This window comes from Phaethon aethereus, assembly GCF_964289735.1.
Source record: "Phaethon aethereus genome assembly, chromosome: 18".
Classification (NCBI taxonomy): domain Eukaryota; kingdom Metazoa; phylum Chordata; class Aves; order Phaethontiformes; family Phaethontidae; genus Phaethon; species Phaethon aethereus.
The window spans coordinates 6,198,831-6,222,108 of record NC_138594.1 but is presented as its reverse complement, the minus strand read 5'-3'; the positions used below and the strand labels follow the sequence as shown (position 1 = coordinate 6,222,108).

The 23,278-nt window shown below is 63.5% G+C and overlaps 1 protein-coding gene across 3 annotated transcripts; it reads right to left on the bottom strand.

The window, feature by feature from the left end:
* Positions 1 to 393: 393 nt before the first annotated feature.
* RNF157 (ring finger protein 157) lies at positions 394 to 22,426 on the bottom strand (the record flags this gene model as incomplete). Of its 3 annotated transcripts, XM_082008146.1 has the most annotated exons (20): positions 394 to 741; positions 3,742 to 3,837; positions 4,470 to 4,580; positions 6,119 to 6,167; positions 6,505 to 6,570; positions 6,765 to 6,958; positions 7,380 to 7,491; positions 7,672 to 7,780; positions 7,876 to 8,114; positions 8,455 to 8,567; positions 8,798 to 8,957; positions 9,391 to 9,462; positions 9,739 to 9,786; positions 10,188 to 10,231; positions 10,374 to 10,440; positions 10,562 to 10,679; positions 11,142 to 11,288; positions 11,855 to 11,943; positions 16,681 to 16,799; positions 22,339 to 22,426. In XM_082008146.1, the coding sequence occupies 20 exons, from the start codon at positions 22,424 to 22,426 to the stop codon at positions 701 to 703; spliced, it is 2,082 nt and encodes a 693-aa protein (XP_081864272.1). In that variant the 3' UTR covers positions 394 to 700. The 3 variants fall into 3 exon arrangements, with proteins under 3 accessions (XP_081864272.1, XP_081864273.1, XP_081864274.1); XM_082008147.1 differs by lacking the exon at positions 3,742 to 3,837; XM_082008148.1 differs by lacking the exons at positions 394 to 741; positions 6,505 to 6,570 and having other exon boundaries at positions 3,741 to 4,580.
* Positions 22,427 to 23,278: the final 852 nt, after the last annotated feature.

Sequence of the window (23,278 nt, the reverse complement as noted above, 5' to 3'; positions counted from 1 at the left end):
TTTCGAAATCGGTCCCGCTACAGCCGAGGGATGGAGGCGGCGATGCCCGCGGTGCCCGGACGCCAGGGTCTCTCCGGGCGGGCAGGGGGGCGCGTGCCCCCGCCGAGGCTGAGCCCTCACACGGGCAGGGCGGCCGCTGCCTGCTCCGGGTCTCGGGTGCTGGGGGGGCGGCGGGGCCAGGGCGCCTGCCGCGGGAGCCGCACATTGTTGTTGGCTGCCTCTGGGCCTGGGGGGAGAAAACGGGGTTTAGGGGCTCCCAAAGCCCACTGGCACATTCCCCCCCCCATTCCACGGGGGATGCAATTTAGTCTCCCCAAATAACACCCGCCGCCCCAGCCCCTCTTTGGGTTTTGGCTGCAGTGAGGGTTGGCAAGCGCCTGCACTTACCTCTCCGGGTGGGGGGAGCCCCTTAAACCCCCGATTTCTCAGGAATGCTGAGGGGCAAATGGGAAGCACTGCGCACCGTGGCCAGGTTCTAATAACCCCAAATGGGAGGGGGCTGCTTCTGGCCCCCCACGCCCAGCAAGAGGGCACATGCAGATGCCCTGTGGGGGATGCAGGTTAGGCACTAAGGGACGTCACCCTGTCCAGGACAGCGAGGGCACCCCCGGCGATGCCGGGGCGAGGGGCGCAATCCCAGCGCCAACCCCTCCCGGGTGACGGGGCGCGAGGCGGGCGCAGGCTCTGGGGGGTCTCATACCTATTCCTCAATGTTAATGGGGCAGGAGTCCGGCGCAGCGGCTGCGTGGCAGGAGAGACCAGAAGGCACATGGTGAGGGCGGGAGCAGAGGCGGCGCGGGGGCATGCACGCGAGCGAGCAAACGGGGCGACCGGGGGGGACCGGGGAGGCTCCCGCCTGCGAACGGGGCTGGGACGAGGACGGGGAGCTGCCCCAGGCGTGGTGTGAAGGGGCCATCATGCGTGCTGCGCCCCAGGGTTTCGTGCCAAGGAGAACCGAGGGATGGGCACGCGTGTGGCGCGGGGGGAGCCGGGTCCCCGCACACCCCCTCTCCGGCTACAGCCTCCCGGTTCAGGCAGCACCCTCCGGCCGGGGCAGAGCTCGGGACCTGCCTGCCCATGGCTTGCGTCCCGCCACCCAAACCGTCAGAGGCTACGTGGTGCCCTTAGGAAGGGGGTGCACCCCTAAAGCAGGGCAGCTGCTCCCACCAGCGAGGTTAAACCCTGTGCCCAGGTGTGGGGGCAGCTCTGAGCCCGGGGGGCCGTGCAAGGGCACCCCAAGGCCAAGGGCAAGCGCTGAGGCTTCCTCAGAGAGGTAGCAACAAAACCCCGCTGCCTGCTGATTTACAGGAGGCGACAGCTGCCATTTCCACTGGCTTTTCATGGCAAGCTCAGGCTGGAGAGTGAGGCACGTGAAGTCTGCGGATCCCGAGGGAGTGGGGAATTAAACGGGACCACACATACACCCCCACCCCATACACGCGCACACCGAAATCCCATTAAGAGCTTGATATTGCATAAGTGACTGCAGTGCTGCGGTGCAGAGACCCAGCTCAGCTCAGCGCACCCTTGGGAGGCTGCCGAGGAGCGGGGCTGGGGGCAGCAGGACACAGTCCAGCCCCACAGCAGGGACCCAGCTCTGTGCCCACCCCTTGGGCTGCAGGAGGGGGCTCCCCCCCGCCGTTAGCAGCCGGCAGGCCTGCCGGGTGCAGACCGGCTCCCGGCGAGCGTCGCGGCGAAACCCAACCAGCTCGCCCGGCCCGCTGCGGTATCGCTTACAGCTGGGATCATCCACGGGTTTAAACCGGCAAAAGTCCTCGAGGGGATTTTGGTCTTCTGCCACCTCCGACGCAGCAGCTGCCCAACCCTCCCCACCTTGCTGCCAGCCTTTTTGGCAGGCGCCTTCCCCCAGTTTCTCTTTCCAACGCCACCCTGTCGCTGGCAGAGGCTGCGGCCGCGGCCGGAGGATGCTCCGAGCCCCGGGGACAGCCCCCCACAACCCGCTGCACACCTCAGGGCTCGGCAGGATCCCCTTGAGGACGTGGGTCTGCGCGTTTGATTTAAACCTTGTGTCCTAAAATCCCTGGGATGTGGCCTTTCAACTCCTCCCGAAGCCCTTTCCCACCAGATTGAAATCTGCAGAGATTCCACAACAGCGCTGGGGATGAGTTTGAGGAACCACGTCCCGCACCTTCATCCGTTACAGAGGGCAAAACCCGACCCGCGGGCCTGATCACGGCAAAACCTCCCCACAAGAGAAATTGGGGGAGGAAAAATAAATAATCATCATCATCATCCTCCTCCTCCTCCTCCTCTCTGGTCAAGGTGATTTTCTTTTAAGCTTTCAAGAAAACAGCACCTGGTCCCAAAGTAAAAAAGTCCACTCTGTTCTTGCCAGCCCCGTGGATGTGGTTACATCCAAACCTGCAGGAAACCTCTGCCAAAAAGGACTTTTTCAGTGCATGCAAACCAGCCCTGCGACTGCAATCCAGCACCGCCAGTATTAAATCGTGCCTCAGGTTGTCTCCGTCGCAAAGCGGCCGAGTCCCGATAGCAGGCGGCTGCTGTCGGGGAGCAGACGGGGCCGGGGAAGGAAGGAGCTGCCCCGAGTCTAACAAACAAAACCAATCTTGCAAAACACCGATGGCAACCGGGAAACAACCAACCGGCCGTTACAGCCCCCTGGGCAGCTGCTCCCCTTCGCCGCCCCGGCCCCCCGCGCTCTTCCCAGCACCCCGGGACACCCCGGGGCGATCCTCCTCCGACCCCTTTAGGGCAGAGCTCTGCATCCCTGGAGTTATCCCTCCCGGCCCCTCCGCCATCCCCAGGGGACCGCGGGCAGCCCCGAAGCCCCTGCTCTGCACCTCCTCTGCCCCCGGCGCGAGCAGCAGCCCCCCGCTTTTCCCAGCAAAGGCCGAGGCCGGATCGCCCCTCTCATGCGGGCGGCAGCGCGGGTCCCTGCCGAGGGCTCCAAGCAGCGCAGCCGCCGGACGCACAGACAGACGTGGTGGCCAAAGGATGGAGAGAGCATCCTTGGCTGGGCTCGGCCCAGGGGCCAGATTCTGCACCCCAGCCCGGGAGGGGGGTGAAGCCATCGCAGTCCTCGCAGCAGAGCAAGAATTTGGCCCCGTGCTGGGGCTGTTTGGGCTGCAAAGCCCCCCCCCTTCCTCATCCTGCCCCCGGCACGACCAAGGGGGACACGGGCTGGGATGGCTTTGGCCGGTGCTGTGGCCGGGGGCTGCTTTGTCAGGACCCCCATCAAAGGCGGGGGGGGGCTGGGATGCCCCCAGCGCCCTCCCCAGCCCCCCCGGGCCGGCGGGGCTCAGCCAGCTGCTGCCGGAGGGTGATGGATTTGTGGCAGGCGCCTGTTCCTCCCCAAGAGCCTCAGCCGAGTTTCTCCGGCGCAGAAACCACCAGGAACAGAAGAGGCAGTGGGAGAAAAAGCTCTCCCAGAGGAGGAGAGCGGGGGAGAAAGGACTTTTGCCTCCTGGGGGTGTCAGGCTGGTTTCACCCACCCTCCCAGCTCTCCAGCACCCACTGCGGGTCTGGGACCTGCCACAAATTTCACCGAAGGGGACAAGGCAGGGGCAGAGTTGCTTTCAGCTTGTCCACAAATGTATTGACGCAGACCTGGACCCTCAGAGGGCTTCACCTCGGCTTCTTCCCCGCCCCGTTTTTCCCACCCTGGGCTGATGGAGAGGAGCCTGCGGCACTGGGCAGGGTCCCCAGCCCGCTGCCCCCCTGGCCTGCATGGGGACCGGGGGTCACCAATACATTTGTCACCTTTTGGCAACTCTGGGCAGGGAGGGGACACAAGCGTGAGTTGAGAAAACCGTGTTGGCACAGAGTGAACATGAACTTTCATGCAGACGGAGGAGCCTGGGAGGGAGAAAGAAGAGAAAAAAAAGAAATGGGGAGAAGGAGGGAGGAAACAGAAGAAAAGCAGAAGGATGGTGGGAAAGAAAGCATGGAGAAATGAAAAAGAGGGATGAACTTCAGGGTTCTGCAGAAGGACAACTCGACCAGTCGTGCCGCATCTCCCTGGCCTTGGAGGAAGAGGAGGGGGAGGCAGGCAGCCCCTGCAGCAAGGCTGGACTGGCTGTGGCTCACGTCCTGACCCAAAATACCGCTGCGCCTGCCACGAGTCCGGACCGGGCTACTGTCGTGCCTCAAAACCGCCTTCATGGGGAGGGCTAGTGCCCCCTCGGGTGCCAGCAGCCCCGCGGCCAAGGAACAGAACCTCCCAGCAAAGCAAGACTGCAACCCCCCCGGGGCCATGCCGGTGGGGACGGGTCACCCTGACCTATGGCTGCTGGGTGGTGACGTGCCCGGTGCTCAGCCCTGCGGCCGGACGGGTGACGGGGTGCGGTGAGGACAGCCCGGTGGGGATGGTGGTGCTGCGGATGATGGTGATGGAAGAGGAGGGATGGATGCAAAGGGCTGGGGTGATGCAGGGAAGAGTGGAACTGTCCCCCCTCACCCAAGTTCATGTTCAGCAGACGGCCACTCACCAGGTAAGCAGGCCTCAGAGCACAGTTTATTGTCCAGCGCTTTCACGTGTGCGATGCCCAAGTCATTGTTATTGTCACACCTCAGACCGAGGAAAGCGCCTGTCCTCGGGCCTGGAAGGGAGTTAAGGCAGTTAACGCCGCGGCTCGGCGCTGGGGCTTGCCGTTGCCTTTTTAGCGGTGGGGTGTGGGACTGCTGGTCTTTTCCTCTCCCCTCCCCACCCTCTTTCAAAAAAAAAAAAAAAAGATAAAAATGATGCATCTAGATGGGATTGGGTGAAGAGCGGACAATAACGCCTGGGCACGGTCCGAGCTGCTCCTTTCCTTGCACGGGCTGCATCGGAGGGCAGCGAAACGGCGACGATGTGGCAATGGGCACCGGCTCGCGTGAACGCGCTCCCCCATCGCCCGCCCGGGGTCCAACCAAACCTTCCCCCCGGCACGGTCCAGTGGCCCCCGGTCGGTAGAGCCGGGCCACGGTGGCACCCGTCGCCTCCCGCCGGAGCCTCTCCGGCGCCATCAGCGCGCGTGCGAGAGCCGCGGGGATACCGGGAGGAGGCAGCAACTGGATGCGTGGGGCAAAAGAAGCCGTAGCCAAGCTTTGCAGGGAGGATGGAGGCTTTCGGGGCTGAGGGAGGTAACTGCTTCTTAGCATCACCTGTACAAGAGATCAGCCCCCAGGCTGTTACCTGCATCCATCAGATGCAGGTGACTAAACCTCAGGAAGGCTGTTCCCAAATAAGCCAGTAGCCCCGCTGAGAATGGGCGCAGGACCGTGTCCTAAGGAGAAAGACCATCCTGCTCCGGGAGTTGTTGGGATGCCCGTGGATGTCCACCGCAGCCCCTGGTTGCTCCCCAGTTGTTCATATTTGAGTCTCCCCATCAGCAAGAGCCTCCCCGCGGGGCAGGGACCAGGTTTCAGGGATGGGTATTCCCGCTTGCCAGCTCGGCTGAGCGTCCGGGTTGGACGGGGGAACAGTTTTGGTATAGTTTTGCTAACCAGAGTCTTGCAAACATGGGAGGGGGCACACCGGGGGCCTCCTTACCACCCGAAAGAAACCCAAGGCAGCTGGTGGCCAATGGCACGGGGGTGACCACATCTTTCCTTGGCTACTTGAGCGCACGGGAGGAGGCGAGAGCAGCCCTCAATGCGTGTGTGTTGGCTTGTGAAAGCACATCGAGGACAGGCCACAAAAAATTAGGAAAGCATCCCAAAGGGAAGAGTTTTGCAACACCTTCCTACAGAAACCAACCCAGACAGGGCTCCCTGAAGTGGAGACTTTCAGAGATGCGAAGAGAGACCTTCATGGCGAAGGGAAAAAAACACAGAGAAACTTCTTTCCCACTTGGCCCGTCGGAAAAACCGTCGGATCCCGGGCACCAGCCGTCGCCTGCTCCGTGCCCTGCGCCGCGCTCGCGGGGGCCCCGCGGCCGGCTGGCTTCCCTCCACCTACTGGTGTTCAGCCCACCCGTGGGTGGCCCCGCTGTGACAGATGCTTCCCAGCCCCGGTGCCCGCGGAGTCACCCAGGGCTCTCCCCGAGGGCAGCCAGCAGGCAGCTGGGGACAGCACAGCGTCTGCCACTCGCTCGGCTGCCCACCGGTGACACCGAACCGAAAAGCAGGGGGACAATGACAACCCGGGGTCTTTTACCGTCTTCCTGCGTGGGAGAGGCGTCTTCGTCCTCCAGCACGTCGTTGCCCTGCGGCACAGCGAGAGGCAGCCAGTGTTAGCCGCTCCGCGGCGTCCCGGCACCACGCCGGGGGCTGTTCCCAGGTCCCTTTGGGGGAACATCCCTGGCCCCCGGGGGGTGTCCGTGGACCAGGAAGATGAGCCCCACTGCCCCATCCATCCCCAGGTCAGCCCCGCAGGGACATGGCGGAGGGGCAGCCCCTTGCCCAGCCCAGCCCCGGGGGGATGCAGTGCCGGCCGACTGGCTACCCCCTCCGCAGGCACCCGGAGCCGGGCATAACCGGGGTGCTCGCACCGTGCCGGGAGGCACTGCGGCTCCCAGCCCTGCGCGGGGCGGTTACGGTTACCTCGGCATCGCGCTCCTCAGCCGAGATGCTGACGAAGTTTATATCCGGGGACTCCACAGGTGTCGACTGCAAGAAGAAGATGAAAAGATGGAAAAAAGAAGATGAAAAGATGGGAAAGATGGAAGGAGAGAAGGAGAAGGGGGAAAAAAAAAAAAAAAAAAAGAGTCTGGTGCTGGTGGGTTTGGAGGAGAAGTTACATCCTGTGGGGAAGCTCTTGAACCTGGAGGCGATGGCGTCATCAACAACCCCGCAGCCCCTACCTCTCCATCAGAGGCCGTGGCACTGGCGGCCGCGGGCGAGGGGACCATGTCCGCCTCCTCCTCTTCCTCCTCTGTGCCGGGAGCGACGTAGGAGCCGGACATGGAGGACACGGTGTCGGTGCTGAGCTGGGAGTGCTGGCTCTGGGAGGAGGCCATGGACATGACGGACTGAGCCAGGCTGCTGCTGACGGGCTCTGGGGGAGAGTGGGGGCTGAGCGGGGCCACCGGACCCCCCAGCGCACGTTGCGGCACAGCACCAGCTAATTAAAAACGGGGGTAACGAGGAGGAGCAAGGCACGGAGCAAGGATCTGCTGCAGGCCATGGAGGTGTGACGGGTGGAAAGCTGCCAGCAGTGGGTCCCCGGGGCTCGCAGCCCCCCACCTCTGGGTTTATGGGGTGACGAAGCAGGGGCGATCAGTGCCCCCATGCCCCCCACCTTCAGGTTTATGGGTGATGAAGCAGAGGTGACACCCCGGGGCTTCATGCAACGTCCATGGCAGGGTAGGAAGGGGCGACGCAAACCCCCTCCGTGTCCCCTCGCGGCGGGACGGACCCAAGACCACGATCCCACCCTCCCGCCCTTGCCGACACCTGCGAGCCCCGCCGTGCCGTACCTTCTGGGGACGAGATGGTGGAGGAGAGTGGGGTCCCAGTGCAGGAGGACTGGTCAATGGCCCCCGACGATGACAGGGTGAGGTTTTCGCTCTCTGGCGTCGCGCCGCATTCCTGGAAGAGCGGCCGACGGTGGGGACAGGATGGGGATATTCAGCAGGGGTGGATCCATCTCCCCCAGGCATCCTTATGGATGGAGGAAGAGCCAGGAGGGGCAAACCCCGGCCAGTCCCTCGGGTGCCAGGCCTCCCTGAGCCCGCTGCCCCGCTGGTGCCCGTTTCGGAGGGAGCTCACCTGCTCGCGCCGGGCGGGGGATCTTCTCCTGGAGACCCGCAGCTCCGACTCGGTGCACGACTTCTCGTCCTCCTCTTCGGGCAGGATGGAGGAGTTCTGCGAGACGGACCTGGGGGGGGGGGCAAAGCAGAGGGCTTCACCCCCGTCCGCAGCCTCCGGACCCCCTGAGCCCCCCCAGACCCCCGTGCCCACCCTGGTACTCACTTGGAGAGGCTCTTCTTCAGCTTGAGCCCCGGGGGGCCGCAGTCGGGGGGGCGGTCGAGGGGCGAGAGGGCCCGCAGGGGGGGCAGGGGGCCGTCACCGCCGTAGGAGGGCAGGGTCCCCGCGCCCGGGGGGTCCCCCAGCGCGCGCAGCGGCAGGGCGGCCGGCGAGGGCGTCAGCGGCCCGTTGAGGGCCTCCAGCAGCGACACCACCTCGTAGCCCGGGGGGATGTTCTCTGAGGACTGGGGAGAGGGGGGAGACGGGGTGAGGGTCCCCCCTGGGCCGTTTCGCTGCCCCGCCGCCTGCCCCCGCTCCCAGCGGGATCAGGATGCCCCGGGGAGAAGCTAAAACCCAGAGAACGGACAAACTCCCAAATGAAAGCCCCAAATCCGTCATCTTTCCGCCCAACTGAAAGCCCTTTTTTCGGCAATATCAGCCTTGTATTTTTCGCAAGCTCAGTTTGCATTAAATAAGCCGACCCCGGCCCCGGGAAGTACGTGCATCCCCAAACCTCCCCGGCTCAGCCTCGGTAGGGCGGAGGGGCCGGGGTCCCGCAGCCGCCCGGGTGGGCCGGGCACTGACCGAGTGCTCCTCGGAGTCGGAGGTCTGCGAGGCGATGATGGGGTTGAAGCTGGTGGGTGAGAGGGGACCCAGCTTTTTCCTCATGGCTCGGATTTGAAGCAAGGCTCGGAAAGCTGCGGCAGCGGGGACAACGGGTGGGGTGAAAACCTGGTGCTGAAAGGAGACCCCCCCCCCAAATACCACCCCATTTCCCAGGAGGGGCATCCCCCACCCTGCACGGCGTCGCTGCACACGGGGCTGGAGGGACCCCAGAACCCAAGGGTGGGAGACGCCAGCTCATCCCCAGCTCATCCCCAGCGACGCCAGCCCCCCGCGGAGGGGACGCCAGCCCCCCGGCCCTTACGCAGCCTGCAGATGGGGCAGTTGTTGGCCTGGTAGCGCAGGGTGTCGGCGCAGGTGTTGCAGAGGCAGAGGTGGCGGCAGGGCAGGATGAGGGTGTCGCGGACGTCCGAGAGGCAGACGACGCACTCGGCGCTGTTATCGCTCACCTCGTCCTCGGCCACCTGCCCCACGGGAGACGGGAGCTGCTCGGCCTCGGGGTCCCCAGCCCACGTGGCGACAAGGGTGGGTGCCCTAAAATACCATCTGGGCGCCCCGAGAGCTTGCTGCAGGGTCCTGCCTGCGTCCCTGGGCTGCCCGCTCTTGAAATACACTCCTGGGACCTTATCCCTCCCCTCTGGGCGGCTGGGAGATGGGGCCAGAGGCATCAGGCACCCCACAGAGGGACGCATCCTTCACCCCAACCTTTATATGTATAGCAGAGGGGGAGGCACATCCCACGCTTCGAGCCCCACGGTCCCCTCCCGTGCCAGCAAGATCCAGCCACCACCACCCACGGGACCACAGACTCTTGCCCCGCGTGTGTTTTAGCTGCTGAAGCTGTGCAAGGGGAAGGGGCGAGGGGATGAGGGAAGACGGCAGGACGCAGACGCGTACCTTGGAGTCCTGCGTGTTGTACTTGTTCTCGATGCCGTAGATCTCCTGCAGAAGGTAGCTCACGCCATCCACCTGCAGCCCCGTGGGGAAGGGGTGAGGAGCAGAGACACAGCCCCCCAGCACCACAGCTCCCGGCCCCCACCTCGGGCCAGCCCTCCCCGCCCCAGCGCCTGCGGTTTCTCTGTGCGTCGATGCACGTGAAATTGCCGGTGGTCCCCAAGCTCCCTGGGAGGCAGGAGCGGGGCAGGGGCAGGCAGCTGCCCACACAGGGGTTTGCTGCTTCCTGAAAGCCCCTCGCCGCCTCCCCCCCCCGCCATGGGGGTGCAGGGGGGATGCCCGGACACTCACCACTTGCTTCTGCTTGAGGGGCTTCACGCAGAAGGTGCCGTCACTGTGCTGGAGGGAGAAGAGACGCGGGTGAGCACCGGGGCCAAGCACCCCGGGGACCACCCTGCTCGAGCACCCAACCGCCCCGTAGCTGTCGGCGCTCCCACCTCGCTCCCCACCTCCCCATTTTGCAGCAATCCTGTTTTTCCCTCCCACCCTGGTACCAGGCAGGTGCAGGATGTCACACACATCGCGAGGCTGGAGACTTGTTGGAGCGAGGAAGGTGGAGTTGAGACAAAACGCCTCAAAAGCGCGTGCTTAAAGTCAAGGATTTGGGGGATATTCCCAGAATTTCAGCAGCAGGTCCAAAACAGCCCCAGCCCAGCAGCACTGTCCCGAGCCCCGTGGGGTTCCTCCAGGCTCTTGCAGCCGGTGGGCGAGGGGGTAGGAGCGCCTACCTCGGCACTTACCTTCTCAAAGGTGGCCAGCAGCACGTGGCAGTGCCCGGTGTGCTCTGCAAGACACAAGGGACGGGCAGGGCTCAGGGGACGGGCAGGGCCACGGCGGCAGCCAGGAGAAGCAGGAGGCTCTGCCTGGTTGGCATCAGAGTGCCGGCAATCGGGAAATCCCAACCCAGCGAGGAAACCCCTCCTCACCCTCTCCTTCATCCACCACCGCGTGCACCACCATGGGGTACACCTCCCGGTCCATGTCGAAGCCCAGCTGGAGAGAGGCAGGAGGACAGCCTTGGTGAGACGGAGCAGCGATGGAGGCTTCATCCCGCATCCCGCATCCGTAACGGTACCCGACCCCGCGGTGGACGCCAGGGGCGGATGGGACCCACCTCATCCTCGCTCCACTCGGAGGGGTCGACGGTGTGGGAGGGCACGCAGAACTGCTGGCACACCCCCCGCTTGTAGTGCACCGTCTCCGACTGCAGGCTGTTGTCCCTGGGGATGTAGCTGTGCCACGGGGAGAGAACGGAGTCGGGGGCACTGCGGGTGTCCCCGCGCTCCTCCCGGTCCCCCTGGCTCACGAGGATGCCGGGAAGATGGGAGAGAGGGGGTCACTCCTCCCCTCCCCTCTTGGATGCTGAAGGTAAAAGAAGTCCTAAAAAGGGCTAAAATAACCCCAGGGCAGCCAGCGCGGGACAGGAGGGGACAGGGACAACTCCGCCGATAACCTGGTGGGGAGCGGGAGGGGCAACAATTTAAAAAGAGGGAGCAGGACAGGATGGGGAAGGAGGTGCTGGGGGCTGGCGGAGACCCCCCCTCCATCCTCAGCACTGCTGGGGATGCCTTGTACCCCGAGGACCAGAGATGCTCCAGGGAGGAGAGGCTCCGCGTCCATCAGCGGAGCCCCACACCTTGGCCAGGGACACGCACCGGGCTTGGGGGGACGCAGGCCAGGCTGGGGCTCCTCACCTCGCTACCCCATTGTGAAACTCCTCGCTCGCCTGGTAGTAGATGGTTATGGCCACACGGGAGTCCGTGTCGAAGGTGAACTCCACGTTGTAGTGCACCTTGGCTTTGCTGACTTCTTCCCCCGGGGTCTTCACCTCCTCTGAGCACCTGGGGAGCACAGAGGGTCCGGGAGTCAGGCACCCCTCAGGGATGGCTTGGAGTGCCCCGGGACCGATCCCCTGGCACGAGGCTACCCTTGGTACCACCGATGGCCCAAGAGGGGCTGCCCTGCTCCACCCGGGGAAACTGAGGCACGCCAGGAGGGCCCGGCATGCCCAAGGTCAAGCCTGAGAAGCACCGCAGGGAGGTTTCAGCCGTAATCCCGAACCGCCCGTCCCGGCCACAATCCCCAGCCTCTCTCCAACAAAGCCTTTGGAAGGTGGGGGAGGAAGAAAAAGCAAAGCACTTCAAAGGCAGCACTAAGCTCCTTTAATCCCACAGCACAGGCGAGCGGCTCACCCGTGCTGGGAGGGGAAGGGGCACGTTCAGAGAGCAGTGGCTCGTCCCCCGCTACCCAGCTGTGCCGAGATGAGAGCATCCCTGTGCTCGGCATCCCTGTGCTCAGCATCCCTGTGCTCGGCATCCCTGTGTTTGGCATCCAGCGGGACCCTTCCGTCCCCGTGGCTCACGGCCATGGGGTGCCCGGCCCCCTCTTCCCCCGCCGCAGGACTCACTTGACGAGGCGCAGGGTGTCTTTGCGGATGTTGATTAAGCTCCTGAGCGTCTTCACGGGTTCCTGAGGAGGTGGAGCAGCGTAAGGGAACTAGGACGAGAGAGACACGGGTGAAGGCAGACGCACACGGCGGGATACAGAGGCCGTGGACCTTGTCCCCAGTCCCCACAGCGACCCAGCCCCAACCTGACATCCCATACGATGCAGGGACCTGGGGCAGGCTGTGCATCCGGATGGGTGCTGAGCACCCGTAGCTCCCACCGGCACTTGGGTACCAGGCAGCATAATGACGGGGACATCCCTCCACAAAAAGCGAGCCCGAAAGCCCTCGCAGGGGACAGTTTCACTGGGGGGACACGCAGAGAGGGGCTGTTCCTTGTCCCTTTGGCTGGAGGGCGGGGGGATGCGGGGGACACGGGGCACAGCACAGGTGGGCGGCCGCTGATGTATTTTTAGGCTGCTGATGCAGCATGGAGCTGCTGGATGAGGCTGGGCAGGGGGAGGCTGGAGGTCCCTCCCTGCCCGCCAGCCAAGGAACTGACACAAATGTCCCTGCTCTCCCCCGAGGACGGGTGGGATTTGGGTGGCGGGGTCACTGCCAGCGCCATGCCCGGAGCAGGGAGCCGACGGGGCGGCCGGGCAGGGCCAGGCAGGCAGCAGCGCTGCAAGGGAGAGGTGTCGAGCCATCCTCCAAGGTGACATTCTCCTTCCTGTCCCCCTGAAGCCACCGCCGGGGCGACGGGGCTTGCCAGGGAGAGGGGACACCCTCTCCTTGGCACTGCAGCCATCCAGGGGAGGCCGAGGGCACCGGGGAAGGGATGTGGGACCCATCTCCCCCTTCTCCATCTCCCAGGTAAGTTGAGCCCCAGGAAGGGATCAGACCCCCCGGGGATGACACAAACACGTGTTGGAGAATCAGAGGCTTACACCGGGATCAACGCCCGGCTCGTTGGCGAGCTGCCACCGTGTGCCAGGGGACAGCCGGAGCCAGGAGGCCCTCAGGTGCCTTCGGGAATGGCAGATGCTCACAGGAGCCAAAGGGCTCAATTTCTGCCTTGGGAGACAGAATAGGTAACCAAGACAGGCTGCCCACGCCCTTTCATCCCCCCACGCTGCCCCCGGCCCGGATGGGGGGCCCTGGGGACGGCGAGGTGCCCGCTGCACCCTGACACCGAGGGGACAAAACTGAATTGCAGATCGGGGATGCCCTGCGGGGAGCCAGGCGCCCATTTCCCATGGCCCTGGCGCCCTCGCGTGGGAAAGCCACCGCCACCTTCCCCATCCCCAAAGCCACCATCACTTTCCCATGTTCCCAAAGCCACCATCGCTTTCCCCGTCCCCAAAGCCACCATCATGTTCCCCATCCCCAAAGCCACTGCCACCTTCCCCGTCCCCAAAGCCACCATTACTTTCCCATGTCCCCAAAGCCACCATCACTTTCCCATGTCCCCATTGCCACCGCCACCTTCCCCGTCCCCAAAGCCACCATCACCTTCCCCGTCCCCAAAGCCACCGTCACCTTCCCACGTCCCCAAAGCCCTGCCGGGCGGGATGGACGGGGCTGTACAGCCGCCCTGGCTGGGGACCCGCGCAGGGCTCAGCGGGATGGGACGGGACAGGCAGCTCACAGGACCAGGCAGCGCAGGCAGACGCCTGCCCCACCCCTCCTCTGCCAGCCGGGCATCGTCCCCGCTGCGTCCCACAGCCCCGGTCCCACCGGTGGCACCGAAAGGCGGGTTAAAGCCCGGGCTGGACCCAGCCTGGCTGACGGCACCGGCCGCGTTGAAGGTGAATCCAGGGCACCTTGGAACTGCCCCCCCTCCCCTCCGGGAGGGGAAAAGGGCGGCTGAGTCATTAATCTGCTGTTAATGAGCTTTTTAAAGTCATCAGCACTAAACGGGCACCTGCAGAATCATTCGTTGCAGCTGGAAGGGAGCAAGTGAGAAAAGGCCTGCAGGCTGGAGCCAAGCCATGTCACGACATGCCGTGCCATGTCATGATACATCCTCTGCTATTCAAATTAATGAAGCAATCCAATCTTGCTCATTTGCACCCTGCCCAGCCGAGCCATACCCAAACCAGCCCCTGGTAAGCAGCAGAGCTCACCCCGGCAAGGATAGCACCCATGGGTGCAAGCCCCCTCCTGCCGCGGCACCCGGAGGTGGGCGACAGGGGAGAAAAGGGGCAGCCGGGTCCCCCAGGCACAGCCCTTCGGGGCCCTTGGGCTGGGCAGGATGGGGAAGTGCCACAGGCAAATTTCTTGCTGCAGAAACCGCTTTGCTGTCGCCGTTGGGCTCTTTCACACCCACATCTGGGCTCTTTTTTGGGGGGGGGGGGGGTTTTTTTGAATGAAATTTTGCAAGCCGGATTTGCACATCAGAAAGGGGCTGTTTAAAGGACTTTTTCATCTCCTCAATTTAAATGAAGACGAAAAACAACAGAAAAAAACCCTCACTGCCACCGTTACCCATTTAAAAACTCTGTCCATGCACCTATAGCAACATTTGGTCCAGGCCAGCTTCTGCTAAAGTGAAAAAAAAAACCCTCAAAAATCTTTCTTGGGGTTTTTCTACAAGCAGACCCCGTCAGGTTTGCGTGGGCAGGGAAACCCAGCGGCACGTTTCAACAGTCCCCGGCTTCCCCGGAACGCCCCGTGCTCTCTGGGTGCTGCAAAGCAGCTTCTCCGTTCCCTGGCCCCTGCAGAGGTGTCCCAGCACGGTGGCAGCTACTCAAACCTGCAACGCCCTTCCCAGCCCCTCGGGAACCAGTCTCGAGCTGGAAAATCCAGATTATCCCGTATCCATGGAGGGGAGAACCTGCACAGCCTCCGGGTGCTCTGCACATCCCCGTGGCAGCAGCGCTGTTAATAGCTCAGCCAAGGCACTCGGCTCAGAGAGGACTTGGGACACAAATTTTCCAAGCACCTCCTGGCCCTCGACACCCAAGGAACCCCAAATAAATCCCCCACCGAAAAGCACTGGCCATCTCCGACGTTTCCAACCCAGCCGGGGCTCTCGCAGCAGGCCAGAACGCGAAAGCACCGCAGCCAAGGAGGATCAGGACAGATCTTGGAGGCGGCGTGAGAGATGCCCAAACGGTGCCTGGACACAGGCTTGGACCAGAAACAACACGGGTCCTCCCTCACCCCTCCGTGAGCCCCCAAAACTGCCCTAACCCGAAAGCCCAGCCCCACAAACACCCCCCTGCTCCCCACGGAGACAGGACCTCGGTCACAGCTCTGCAGCCCAGGGCCATCGGTAATTAAGCTGGAGCAATGCAATTTAGTTTGCAACGCTATATTAATTCTTTCTGCTGTTTCCAAGCTGTTCCTTTGCCTTCCCCGCTGCTTCTGCCGTTGGGGCGTCTGACTCAGGAACTGCTCGCTGGGCAGTTTAGAGGCTTTTACTGTAATCAAGGGGATTTCTCTGCGCTCGCTGCTGGGGAGAGAGCCCAAGTGCTGACTTTTCATTTTCCAGGGAAGCGCAGAGGATGGAGAGAAAGGCGCTGGCTTTGCCCACCCAGCGCTCAGGGGTCTTGGGGGTGCTCCTGCCCTTGGCTCTACCGGGACCCCGGCTCTGGCTCAGCCCGGGGCCAGGCGCTTCCCCACCGATGGACCGTATGACGCTGCCAAAACGCTGCCGAAGCCCATTTCAAGGAGGAAACACAAACCAGGATGGCAGCAGCCTCACCAGCCCAACGCAGAGCAGGCTGCCTTCGAGAGCTGGGCCAGGAGCACCAGGCAAGTTTATCTCGACTTAAAAGAAAACTTTGGTGCCTTTTACTGACATGCTTTGAATTTTTTTTAATACTTGACCCCCACACTGCTCCAGCTGATGCTGGCAAGCCGCCCCGCTGAGATGCACCTGGAGGAGCGGGGGACATTACCCCATGGCCGAAACCCCGCTGTGGGGACGGCCCCGCTCTCCTCTCCTCCCTTCCCAAAGGCAGCGAGCAGAAGAACCAGCTCCGGGACTGTGGGGTCCAGGGACAATCCCCGCAGCTGGGTTTTCCCGAGCGCAGCCGGAGCTGGCAGCACCCCGCACCGCGAAACCCGTCGGTGCTGCCCACAGCCTCCACCTCCCCCCCTTTTTTTTTTAAACCCCTTTTTTTTTGCTAGAGCTTGGGGAATACTCTCTCCTGCTCCTGTCCAAGCTCCTCTGCCCCACACCACGGCAGCGCCGCTCCCGGCACGTCCCCCACTCCGTGTCATCCAGGCTGGGAGGTGGCTCCCGGCTGAGCTGGGAAAGGCAAGAGGAAAAGCAGCTCTCGGAGCGAGAATGGAGCTGGGCAAAATCAGCCCATTACCCCTCACCATCTTCTTCAGCAGCTGATGTTTTTAAGCTGGTTGGGTTAGTGCGTGCAAGCAGCCCTTGCGCGTCTGAAAAGAAGTGCAAGTCTGATGACCCGCAACACGGGGACTGCAGAGAGCGGCACCCAAAGGCAGAGGTCACGCAACCGCCCGGTCCGTTCCCAACCACCTACAAACCTACTCACCCCTTGCAGGGAGGCGAGGGATATAGCTGTAACATTATGTTGCTGTGGCGTGTGTGGATGCGGGCAAACAGGCTGAGAGGAGATAGGGGTTAGTCCCCGAGGGAGGACAGGCTGCAGCGAGTAGCCAACCCTTATATTAGACATCAGAGAACCCACTCAGGCCACCCCAGGTATGCTTGGCTGGCTCTGCCCTCGGGGGGTGACAGCCAGCAGCCTTATCCCATGCACCCCCATGACATACACAGTCACTACCATTTTGGGAAGGGGCATGCCTGGACCCCGTGTGCCCCCCAGCCCCGTGCCCCCCCCAGCCCCGCTCTCCCCAGCGCCCACCACCACGGGCCGGTTCCCCAGGAAGTTGAGGTCGCTGTTCTCGCCGAAGAGGTAACCCTCGGGGTGCGTGGAGTCGAACTTCTCGCCGCCCATGATGAAGTGGTTGGCAAAGTAGCTCCCTGGAAAGAAAACACAGGGACCGCCTGAGCGGAGTGGGAGGAGGGGGCTTCAACCAGGCGATGGAGCGGCACGAAGCCACCGAACCGGTGGCTCAGAGGTGGCTTTGTCCCCAGGGTCACCTCACGGGGAGCCGTTCGGGTTGAGCTCACGCGCTGCCAGCCTCCAAGCAGGCAGAGGAGGAGGGGGAGCTGGCCAAGGAGCGACCCTTCCTGGCCGCCTTCTGCCTGCCTGTCTTTCCCTCCCCTCTCCCTGCCTGCACTCCCCCGCTGCCAGCAATGCTGTCCCTGCCCGGCCGCCGCGATGCCGAAGCCCGGGCAGAGAAAGCCGGGATGGGGAGAGGCTGGTGCAGGGGTCTAGCCCCACGGCAGCGCTGGGCTCAGGGCGGGATCCAGCGGGATTTAACCGGAGCAGATTCCCACCCTGGAGCTTTGGCCGCCTCCATCCCCGAGCACAGTGCCTGCTCCCCTTTCCCTGCCCGGGAAATCCTCGCGAGCCCCGGCCCGGCCTGAGCCGCCCAAGGTCACCCTGACCTTCAGCCATCCCCGCGCTGGCAGGGGCGGCCGAATCCTGGTCTGCGAGCAGGAAGGGGAGATGGCTCCCGGGGCGGCAGAAGAGGAAAGCAGCGCTAATCCTTTGCATAAACACCAGCTGATTTCCCGAGGAGAGGCAGCGGTCACAGCCTGTTCTGCCAGAGCACCACGTCTCCCGAAGCCTGGGAGCCCCACGGGAGCCGGGCTGGCTCCTACACCCCTGCGGACGCTGCCGGGAAGGGGCAGCACGGACCAGGCAGCACCAACCCCTTGAAACAGGCGGGGTTGCTCCTGCCCAAAGCCCGGTGTCGCAGACCTCGTGTGCCACTCGAGGCAGCCTGCCTGCAGCCAGACACCCACCTGGGTTTGCTGCAGCCACCGCCGGGAAGGTGGGCAAAACACAACTGAACTGAGTTCTGTCAGTTCTCAGCCTGCAGCCTTCCCTAGGAAGGGCTCACCCGCAGAAGGGAGGATTTTGGGGGGCTGTATACCCTCCAGGAGGTCAGCGACCCCTCCAAGAAAGTGCCCCACTCTTCCCTGATGAACACCGGGCAATGACTGGTGTCCCTTTTTCCCTCGCAGGGTAAAGCACGTAGCCATAACACCGGCGTGGCCTGTCCCCCAGGCCGGCAGCAGCCCCCAGGCCAGGCACTCCTCAACTAGAAGAGAGATTTTCCTCCCAGCCTGGCCAGGAGCTGCCTGGTGCCTGCTCTTCTGCCAGATCCGGGCTGCAGCTGCCTGGGGAAAGCGCGCCACGGCACGGGATCCAGCCAGGCAGGAGGGTCGGGACAGGGAAGGGAAAGGGGGAGGCGAACAGGGGTGAGAAGAAGCACCGGGCGTCAGGAAAGACAACGGATGGAGGATCAACGCAGCGCCAGCCACGGGGATGGGGTCCAGCTAGCAGAAACCCCACACCCAACGGCACAAGGCCGCCCACAGATCCCGTGGGGACACCCCAAAACCAAACCTTGGGGCTCCGCAGATAAAGGAGCTCAAGCCTGGGCTGCAGCTCTGCTTGCAGGGACTGAAGTCAGAGCTTGCAGTTGGCTTCCAGCAGATGCAGTGACTGCCCAGGGCTGGATCAGGCCTTAATACTGCACTTGCAAACTAAAACCGAGCCCAAAGCTCACAGGGGAGGGGGAGAGGGGATTTAATGCCGGGGCAGGAGGGACCAGCGGGGCCATACAGCTTCACCCGAAGGCCCCGTGGCACCGGGATGCCCGGATGCAGCACGCCCGTTAGGGAATGTCGACCATCAATTATTGATGCCTGCTGCTTTCTGGTCCCATTTTCCACGTACATAATTTATAGGCAGCTCCCCAGGCAAGGACATAGCCACGTGGAAAAAAAAAAAAAAAGAAAAAAATAGCAAAGTGCCTTCGGAGCTGCCTGCAGCTGGCACAGCCGGGGGTGAACGGGGATGTCCAGAGCTTGTCCTGGTGGCGAAAGCAGAAGATGGAAAAAAATTGTATTTAAACCTGGAGAAAAGCTACCCCAGCACTGGGGAAAAGCTGGAAAATGGAGCATGAGCTCTCTACAATGGTCCCAGCTGTGGTTTGGTGGGTGCTGGGGGCTCCCATAGTATCGCCAGAGCAGGCGAGGACCACACTGCCATCACTCAGCCTCTCCGCTGGGTGTTGGGAGCACCCTTGGGTGCTGCAGGCTCCCAGCACACCCTGTGCATGGCCCAAGGGCTTCAGCTCCCCCTTTGCAGTGGCCCTGCGCTCCCTCCCAGGGAAGGTCCTCCAAAAATCTTGCCATTAAACAAGAGCCTCGCGTCGTGCCGGGCTCTGCCGGGGAAGCTCCGGCACAGCAAAGCCCAGGACACCGGCAGGAGCGTGCCAGCCCCGCTGGGTGCCGGTGACTCCACGGGCACGGCTGGGTGGCAGAGGAGGGAAGCACCTTTCCAGCCATGGCCACCTTATTATCGGCTAATTATAAATCCTTAACCAACGCCTGCCCCTGGGGAAGGAAAGCCCGTCAAGGACGGTCACATCGCCGGGGAAAGCCAGGCTTTAATGAGATCTTAAACTTCGGAGGCCTGGCGAGCGTGTGGGAAGGGCTGAGCAAAGCGGCTGCTGGAAAGGAAGAATAAACCAAAATTGCCTGAAGTTCCTGGCAAACGAAGCGTGTCCTGCGTGCCCGCCGGCACCGGCACGCAGGACCGACCTGGCACCAGCCGGTGCCGATGATGCTCTCAGCCCCTTTTCTCCCCGAGCGCCAGGGATGCCACTTTCCCGAGATGGGGGAGGACCCCGTGGGCGCAGCCCCTGGTGCGTGCTGTGGCCGTGCCCGTGGCTCTGGCACACGGTGGCAAATGTCCTGCGTCATTCCCCAGCCACCGCTGCCCTGCTTGGCTCTGGTAACGCAGCCTCTGGCTCCCGAACGTCAGGGCCCGGGTGTTTCGGCAAGGTCACAGCCTGCCTCTCCAAAGCAACTAAAATAGAAAAAGCTCATTTTCAGCCCATGCACATGCTCCCGGCAAGGCAAGCGCCGGGTTTTGCACAGCCTGTGGTCATCCCGGTGGCCGTGGCACAGGGTGCGGGCACAGCCCGTGGCACCGGCCGCCGGCACGGGCTGCTGCGATGGGCACGGCACTGCCTGGGTGAAGCCCGTGCCGGCTGAAAGGCGCCGGGTGCTTCTGCCCCAGGGCATCCCATCGCCGCCCGTGAGCCGCCAGGCTGCGGCTTATTTAATTCGGCGTTCTAAAGCGGGCAGCCAGAGCCAGCGGTAGCCGGAGGCGAAGCCAAACCCCGGACATGGCACTGCGGCGTCAGCCCTCGCCCGCCGTGGCCACGAGAGCCCCCCGGGCTGCTCCCTGTGCCATGGCAGTGCCACCGCCGCCGGCTTGTGTCCCCCTCACGGTCCCCCCTCCTGCGTGCCTGGCGGGGAGCTCAGTGCCGGCCTCAGCCAGGGACTTGCCCCAACAGCCATCCCGCTAGCCAGGCAGTGGGCTCCGTGAAGCAGCCCCCGCTTGCCCTCCCTGCCATCGCCTTTGCCAGTGCGAGATTAGAGCCACTGAAGTAAATCCCAGCCTTTGCTTCAAAACATTGGCTTAACTGATCCCAGCTGCACCCCACCTGGAGGGGATGGGACCCCCAGGACGGGAAGGGGAGATGCTTGACTGGGACAAGACATGGCTGTCCTATTCCTACGGGCTGCACCGGCCATCCCGAGCAAGTCTGCAGCCAAACCCATGTCTGCAGAGAGAGGGAAATGCCCCGGGGTCCGTGAGACCCCTCCCAGGGCCATGTTTCCAAAGCCAGTGGCTGTTTCCAGGCAGGAAAAGTGCTGCCACCGCAGAGGAATCATCTCCGCTGCCTGGCACGTCCTCCTCTGCCTCCCTCTCAGCTGCCGGCAGCGCTGAAGGCAAATCCCCTCCCGGATTAAAAGCAAACCAGCCATAATCTCCTGCAGTCACCAGCCTGCCCTCGTCCCAGGGCAGACGGCCATGTCACCCGGGCACCTCCTGCCCCTCTCCCCAGGGACCCCGGGCAGCACCGGGACCGTGCCCCCAACCCTGGCCAGGCCCCATCGGTGGGACCAGCCCGGCTGAGCACACCTGAAAACCCTGGTTTCTCCCTGAAAGCCAGACTTAAAGCATCAGCCTGGTGTCCCCTGCCAGCCGAGATGAGTTTGGAAGTGCTCAGCCGGGTGCACTCACTCCCCCAGAGCAGGGTACAGGACTGGCACCCTTCACCCCTTCACACATGGGTATTTCAAGACCCCCTAAATAAGAAGCAGTTCCAAGACAAAACCCCTTAATGCACGGAGCCGTGGCACCTGCGGAGAGCAAACCCACGGATGGGGTCACCCAGCTTCACCTGGCATCGAGGTGACAAAGGCCTTGAAACGCCTAAAAATGGGGAGCCGGGGGAGCCCCGCGGAAGGACGGGCTGCGAGGATCAGCCATCTCAACCCTGCAGCGCCCCGGTTAACCCCCACCACCGCAGATGTGCCAGTCAGCTGTGCAGCCGATTTGAGATTAAAATTAAAAGAAAAAAAAAAAAAAGCCAAGCACAGTTTTTCAGCACCAGAGTAGGGTTTGTATCGGCTGTAATTCTTCCTAAGGAGGTCTTTATTTGTAATTGGCAAGTAATTTGTCACAGTGCTAATGATCCAGGCGTTTACCTTATCCTATTAACTACTAAAATAGTTACCTAATAATAATATTCAGTGCCCATGGATCCTGTGGCAATCCCCATGCGCACACCCAATGCTCCCGGGCATCATCCACTGATACCAGTATTTTCGTGGCTCTGAAGCGCTACCCACCCAAGGACCTCAGCCCATCACCTCTCCCCACTGCGACCCCCACGTTGCCCCCCAGGACACCCGCTCAGCCCGGCCCTTTGCAGGAAAAACCAAGGCACGGATGGGAGGGACCGATTTTCCAAGGTCACGCACAAGGTTTGAGACAGGGCTGGATTCGGGAGCGGGAGAGACATCAGCACCGAGCCTCCAGGCAGGGAGAGGAGCTGGGGGAGGCAAAGTCTCCCCATGGCAGAAGCTGGGGTGCTGCTATGGGGCAGGGCCCTCGGAAGGAGGGATCCCCTCCAATCCCTCCCACCCCAGCCTCCCTCATCCTCCCGGGAATTTAAACCCAGGCTTTTCCCAAGCAGCCAGCACCAGAGTGACCAGCTGTAGAAACAGTTCTAGCCTTCCCAGCCCAGTGCCATAGACCATGGGTACTAGTAATAATAATAATAATAATATCAAAGTCGCATCAACTCAGCCAAGTTTGGGAGCCGGGTTTGGCTGCCAAAGGGGCACCCGGAGAGGGGGCACCCCACGGGTGGGCCCAGGGGTGGCCCCATCCCTGCCGCGCCGCACAGACCCGGGGTGCCCGACACCAGACCTAGATTTTTCTAGGGTGGTCCCCCCACCCCCAGCTGTGCGCGGTCGCGATTTGCTTTGGTGTGCGCAGCGGCATCCCCGACCGGAGCAGGGTCGTTCCCGGTCCCCGCCCGGCTCGCTGCCCGCCCCCCACTCCCCCAGGGGTGCTCACCGGATTTCGGGGGGTATCTGTAGACGGAATTGGCGGGGATATCCACTTCCTCCACCCCCGCGTTCTGCCGGCTGGTCAGAGCCCCCATGGCCGGGCCGGGGCTCAGCGGGCGGGCTGCGGCGGAGCACCCTCCCGCCCGGCACCGCGGCCGGGGCCGGGGCTGGCGGCGGCCCCCGCCCGCAGCATCCTCCCCTCCGCGCCGCTCCGAGCCCGGCACCGCCCCCGCGCAGCGCCGGGGCTGCGCCAATGCGGGGCCGGCCCCCCCGCCCCGCCCCGGGGACGCCGCGGGGCCGGGGGACAAGGGAACGAGGCGCTGCCTCTGTTCCCCGGTGTCCCCACAGCAGGGTCGTGTGTCCCCCAGGTGCCACTTACCTGCTCCCCACTTACCTGCTTTCCCCCCCGCCGTGGCACACGCGTGTCCCTAGTGCCACCCACCCGTCACCCCCGTGGCACCCAGCTGCCTCCAGTGCCGGTCCCCCTTGCCATCCCCTGCCCCACCCAGTCACCCACCCCGCTGTCCCTACCTGTATCACCCCTCTCCCAGCCTCGGCCCCAGCCCCACCAGCTGAGTGACACCCAGCAGCGACCCCAGGCCAGGGACAGAGACAGCCTCTGTCCCTATGACCCTCCAGCCCCTGAGGTCTCCCTTGGGGGAAGGCCAAGCCCCCCACCTTTCCCCACAGGTCGCCGGGCACGGGGGGAAGGAGAAGGAGCAGACAGCAGCACACGGTGGGGCTGAGCCCCTCCAGCAGCAACCCAGGGCTGCATGGCACTGGGGGGGGCAAGTTAAAAGCCCCCCCAGCGCACATCTCCATCTTCTCCACCCTGCCTTCCCAGCTCTGCTCCGCACCAGCAGCGGCCGCATTTGCCGGGAGCAGACACAGGAGGCAGGGAGCTGCCTGCCTGCTCCGGCGCATCCCCAGATCCCCCCAGTGCCAAG